The following is a 6,000-nucleotide window of genomic DNA, read 5'->3' on the forward strand; positions in this document are numbered from 1 at the left end:
GTGCAAAATTAATCAGTTGCTTCCTTACACATGAATTCCAGACTGATACAGTGGATTCAAAAGCTTTGCAAAGGCTTAGGAATGTTTGTATTTCATTGATATATTTGAGTATTTAAAAATAGTACTTCTTCAGAACTGTGAATATTTTTAAAAACAAATAATTTCATTAACAATATGCCTCAAACTTATAAATACATGATTTACAGGAACTCTGTTTCGAAATTTGGGAGTTCTTGGCATCAAAGCTTTTTTCAATAGGTATAATATACATTTTTGTATTATGCAGCTCCTAGCACAACAGATCTTTGATTTAGCCATTTGAGGTTTCTGGCAATGTTAGACATATAGTTAAGTACAGATTACTAGAGACAAGATTCTCTTCCATTTCTAGATGAAGCCAGATACAATTTGACCACCTCTGTCACAGAAGGACATGGAGGACACATACGATGCTAAGACTGTGGTTCAGTGTCTTCTGATCAAGAATAATTCTTCAGATCAAATGCCTATACTTTAGGTTGGTTTTGCTCTAAAAGCAGCAGATATTTTGTAATCCCTGTTTCCTCCACAATTCTCTAACACATCATTGTCAGAGTAGTTTATGATATTCCTACAGGATTCCAAGTTACAGCATAGGATTAAGAACACATGAGGATGTAATGATTTAATCACAGTAAAACTGCCCTCTGAGTAAACCTCTTGAATAGTATTGTTTAAATCTCTAGGCTAACATGCAATACAACACTTTCATTCTGCTCTCCTATAAATGGAGTTTGAATTTTTCTTAGTTCATTTTAAATTAGCAAATTTTGAGTTTCTGACACATTTTTTAAGTAAGGAAAACTTTGAAATACAAGGTATTTGTAAAGATTAATTTATTAGTTTGCTTACTATCCATGCATACTTGGGAAAGGTAAGAAAGGGATAAAACTTTAATGGTGACCTCATAAGGAGGGAAGAAAGTATATTTTCTGCCCCAGGCTGAAATATTTTGATAAAAATAACAACTGAAAGTCTGTTTAGAACTTTGATCAGTGATTTTTTTCAAGGTAAAACTACCTACCTGTTTCCTATATTCTGGATTCCTTTTCTCTGAAGCACAGAAGCTGACACATAAATTCTGTCAGTGACAACTATCAGAGGCAAGTTTAATATATTGATCTTTGCTCAAGTGCATAATCTATGTATTTTTGCAACAGGATAATTGTGTTCATTAAAATATCCCTATTTATGACTTCTCTATGTAGTGAAAATAAGAGACAAAACATGCTTTAAATGTTTTTTTTTGGGGGAAAAAAAAAAAAAAAAAGCAAACAAAAACAGTCTCTTCATTTCTTAAAAATAAAGAACTCAATCTTCTTTAATCCTAAAAATATACCTTTAGAGATATACATCTTTATTATATCTAGAATTAGTGACTTATAGTGAGGCAACATTCGCCAGGCCTAGCACTCCATTAAGGCATTGTTCATATGCCAGACCCAGATACCCAAACATACATTGTTTAACGGAATTAACACATTCATGTTCATTAAATTCTTTTCTGAAATGGCAAAACCAAAGACATTCTCAACAAAGTTATCAAACACAAAATATTTCCCAAAGAGATTGAATGAAATGCAGTGAACTAGCACCTAAGTAACACATTATAGGTTTTGATATTAGATCACTGTTTCACAACCAGATCACCAGAAGAACTCTTCCAATTTCAGACTCAGGAATGCTTATGAAGAATAGCAAGTCCTTCAAAGGTTTAAGACTAAAAAATAATACGACTGACTGTGAGAGAGGCAGATAAAGTAGCAACTACCACAATGAAAAGGATCAGAACCACTGCATGACAAATAATTCCTTTTCTATAGATGTTAATGATAAAGTACCAACTACCAAAATTAGAAGGATCAGAACCATTGCTTGATGAGTAATTCCTTTTGTATTGATGTTAATTGAAATGTGGATAAATATATATATGTATATGAAAAGAATGCATGCACTTCATGTATTTATGGGAAGTTTTAAACAAAAAAAAAGAAAATAATGAAGCTGTACCAATAATAATATTTCACATTAATTTTTCAGAAATATAAATGATAACACAAAGCATGTATTATTCAATCATAATACAGATTGCTAAAATTGCTAATCATATCTAACACTGAAATTCTACATAGTATTTAATGGAAAATTGTATTGAGCTCAATAGCAAAATTCCCATTGACTTTAATAGAGCCAAGATTTTACTTTTGGTCATGGCACAAATTACCTTATGGTTTATATTTAGAACAATTACTTTCCATAGAACACAAAGAGGAAAAACTACCAGTATAAATCACAATTCATGTCCAAGAAAAATAAAAATGTATCTCAGTATATTCCTGAATGAGATCAGAATCTGGACTGTATGGCTTGGAAAATTTCTTTCTCCAAATCTACACAGGGTCCAAGGTCACAAGTTTGTCCTGGAAAATGTCATATATAATGACAAAATTTCCACAAGTATATCTATTCAAAGAATCCAAAGCAATAATTATATGTACATCTCCTCTCCTACTTATACATCAATGGGAAAATATTTGCTTGTCAATAATGTTATCTATTTGCTTTGTTTCATTCTCATTTAGATTCTCCACATCTCAGCAAGAGAGGTCCACAATGGGAAGTTGTTTCAAACTTCTCACTTCTTGAAACATTAGTGGAGTGTTTATTGGGACTTTGGAGAAGCTGTCCATGAAGCTGTGCATTTGGAAGCTGACCCATATCTGCATTCACAGTTGTGACACAAGAGCACAGAACCTGGGGGCGAGGGTGGAAGGGGAAAGAAAGTATTGCCCGGAATCATAATTCTGAAAGATGTGAGATGAAATAGTTCTTCTTTGGGTAGCCTTCTTTTAAACACGGACTTGTTATAGTTGCTGGTTATCTGGATGCTGGGGGTAAAGTGTGCCACTACACAGAAAAAAAAAAAAAAAATAAAAAAAATATATATATATATATAAAAGCTATGAGCATTTTATTTATAGGGAAAAAAATTCCCTTGTACCATAAAAAGGGATCTCTTCATTCCATAAGGAGAGATCCATGCCTCAGAGGAGGCTTGAATTAAGGCAAAGACAGGCCTGTGTACGCACTGAGTGGCTTTATGTTTCCCCACTTCTAAATGATAATGAATCATTTTAAACAAGGTCCTGCTCCTGTAATTTCTTATCCGAGTGGAGGTTTCCACTCAAGTTAGCAAGACCCTTCAGTAACAAGATCTGGTTGCTAGGATAGGGCCCAAGAAATTTTTATCTATTCTACATATATGTCTATATGTATTTACACACGCACACACAGACATACATATATACACACAAACATGCACACACAAAAATTTATAAATATATGTGTATATATATGTACATATACAAAGAGACAAGATTGAAAACCATGTCAGACTTGGAATGTTATCCGCTTGTCAAAACCATTTAAACTACTATCTACACAGTACATATTGAAACTCAACTTTAAGATTTTTTTATTTTTATGTACACTTCATTTTTTTTCTCTGGAAATAAAATATCTAAATACAGACAGACTGTAATGTTGTATATGTATAGCTTTCAACAATACTTTAGCTGAATAAATGTTTTGTACATAGTTCTGTCTTTTAATGAAGTTTACAGTTACATTGATAAAATGGATTCCTCATTTCCTTGATTGTTTTTAACCAATAACAAGCAGAGAGACAATTACAAGTTAATATTAATAAGCAGCTCAAATAACACTGGTTAAATTATGTACAATACAAACCATTCATACAAATGAAGACTAGGATATTGAATTTGTTACAATATTTTGTAATAAAGATAAGACAGCCACTTATAACTTACATGTTCTCCGTCAAGCATTTTCCTTCTTAGAGATCAGTTGGAGAGCTTTTAAGTAGCTTAGCTGGCCTAAACTCAACCAGGTCTAAAGAATCAGAGCTTAAGAGTCAGAGAAACATGAAACCAGAATGTCTGCCCACATGTAAATTCCAAATGTTTGCCCATCTTTACTAGTAACAGGCTCACTCCATGGAAAAAGAGCCACCTAACACCACCTCGAATGTGCCTACTGTTTGCTGGAAAAAAGTCATGATGCTTTGCTGTGTTCATATGATAAAGAATACTGAACTCCAGACATATATTTTTCCCATTTTAACAAGTATTTACTCCTGCAGTATTATTTACCAGTACAGCTACTCCAAGTAGTAGAATGCGTGAGTGGGGATTATTGATTGGAGTATACTCAAAGAACTTTCAAAGAGATTTCCATAACAGTCTGTGTTAGAAACCATTCTCTGTCTAGTTAATCCATTTTGCTTGATGATAAGTTATCCTGAAACCTTAGATATCAGACAATGAAAGCTCTCTTAACAGGAATCTCAACATATGTGAGCTTAAAAGAGTGTGTGTCTCTGTGTATGTGTATGGTTTTATTTCAAATCCATAGTGATTTACAACTAGATTGATACATGGAGCTGTCTGGGAAAAAATTACATTAGATTGTTTTCCACTAACATATTTGTAGCCATTTGACATCATCAGCAGCAGGTAGACACATTCCAGGCAATAGATGTGACCTTCCTCCTTGAGGTTACAGCCCTGTCATATGACCTCTTTTATTCCCCAGGCTTCAGTCTCAGATACGTGTTGGTCCTCACCCTGATGGGAAGTAGGGTGTGTCACTGTGGTAGTTGTAATCAGGACACACCTTCTGTACTAGTTTATAATCTGTACTATAAAAGGAAATGTAAATACAGATTACTTTAAAGGGCTTAGAGCAGAGCCATGACACATGGCTCTGGGTCTGCTCCTGGTAACAGGTTTTTGAAGGATCATAGTTGCAGAGTGTGTTCTTGGTAGCCTTGTCAACCTTTTCATACTCAATTCGACAGTTAAAGGACTTGGAATCTTTGGCATCAATCACCGTCTGTTGTGCCAAGTCAAATTCCACTATTTTTGTAGGGGGCACTAGGCTCACAGATACATTCCCTTGACCAGTGGAGTTATGCCTGAAGTAAACACTAAACGTCCCATTGCCATGGTCAACGATTTTCCCCGTTATTAACAGATTTAGCTTCACAGTCTTGATGTTGGAATGAAAATCGCCCCAGCCAAACATTTTCTTAAATTTCCCAGTCTTGACGATGGGCCGTCTCTTTGCTCTGGGCCGAGGCTCTTGCAGGTCTGTGGAGTTCCTCAGCCAGTCCCAGAGATCTTGCTCAGAATAAGTTTCTGGGGCATCGTATCGCAGGTCCAAATCTGTATCATTTTCCTTTCCATGAAAAGTCTGTGACAGCAGTCGGCTGATGGACAAGTCTTTGCTACTTTCTGTCCATATGTGCTTTAGTGTGGATTTGGAGCTTCCTGATTTTAGAAGTTCTGTTTTTCCTCCATTTGTTAAATTTGCACAGGTAACCTGAAAAAAGAAAGAAGGTAAGAAGAAAGAAATGGTGAGATATGTAATACAAAATCTATCTCTGTAATCCATCACTCCCACCTGAGAACAAAATGATCAAATTTCAAAGTCATAGGGATGTTTATTTTAGAAATTATATCTCTGTATAACTTAGTGAAACAAAACAGAAACATTTATTTTCCTCTTCTTTCCAAGTAGTTATTGCTTAAACCTCTTTTGCCAGTGTTTTACACTGGCCTTGAGATTCAATCCCAGTCATCCACAATATGAAGAATATTCACATATTCTTCAGCCTGAAATCTACTTCTGGTATGATGCCTGTAAGTTTTAAGTATGTAATGAAGTACTGCAAAAACTACAGTGTACAGCCATGTCAGCCTCTGTCTGTATGTGGCTTTCACTGACCATTTCTCTTCTCTGGGTGAAGTACTCTTGCTTGAATGTTCTCTTTGCAAAATGACTGTCTTCCACCATCAGACTCACATTCATTTATTTTTGCTGCCCCTGGAGTCCAACTGTCAGGGTGCTGTCTTGGTGGTGCCAGCCTGACCATGGTCA

The 6,000-nt window shown here is 35.0% G+C and overlaps 1 protein-coding gene across 1 annotated transcript in view; it reads right to left on the reverse strand.

Moving 5' to 3' along the window:
- NXPH1 (neurexophilin 1) overlaps positions 1-5,514 on the reverse strand; it is a 45,334-nt gene extending 39,820 nt beyond the window's left edge. Inside the window, exon 1 of the mRNA XM_026843167.1 lies at positions 3,870-5,514. Within this exon, the coding sequence (XP_026698968.1) occupies positions 4,681-5,514 (834 nt within the window). The 3' untranslated portion in view covers positions 3,870-4,680. The remainder of the gene's footprint in view (positions 1-3,869) is intronic.
- Between the last annotated feature and the right edge of the window lie 486 nt (positions 5,515-6,000).

Source organism: Athene cunicularia (assembly GCF_003259725.1).
Source record: "Athene cunicularia isolate RWA chromosome 2 unlocalized genomic scaffold, athCun1 chr2_part1, whole genome shotgun sequence".
NCBI lineage: Eukaryota > Metazoa > Chordata > Aves > Strigiformes > Strigidae > Athene > Athene cunicularia.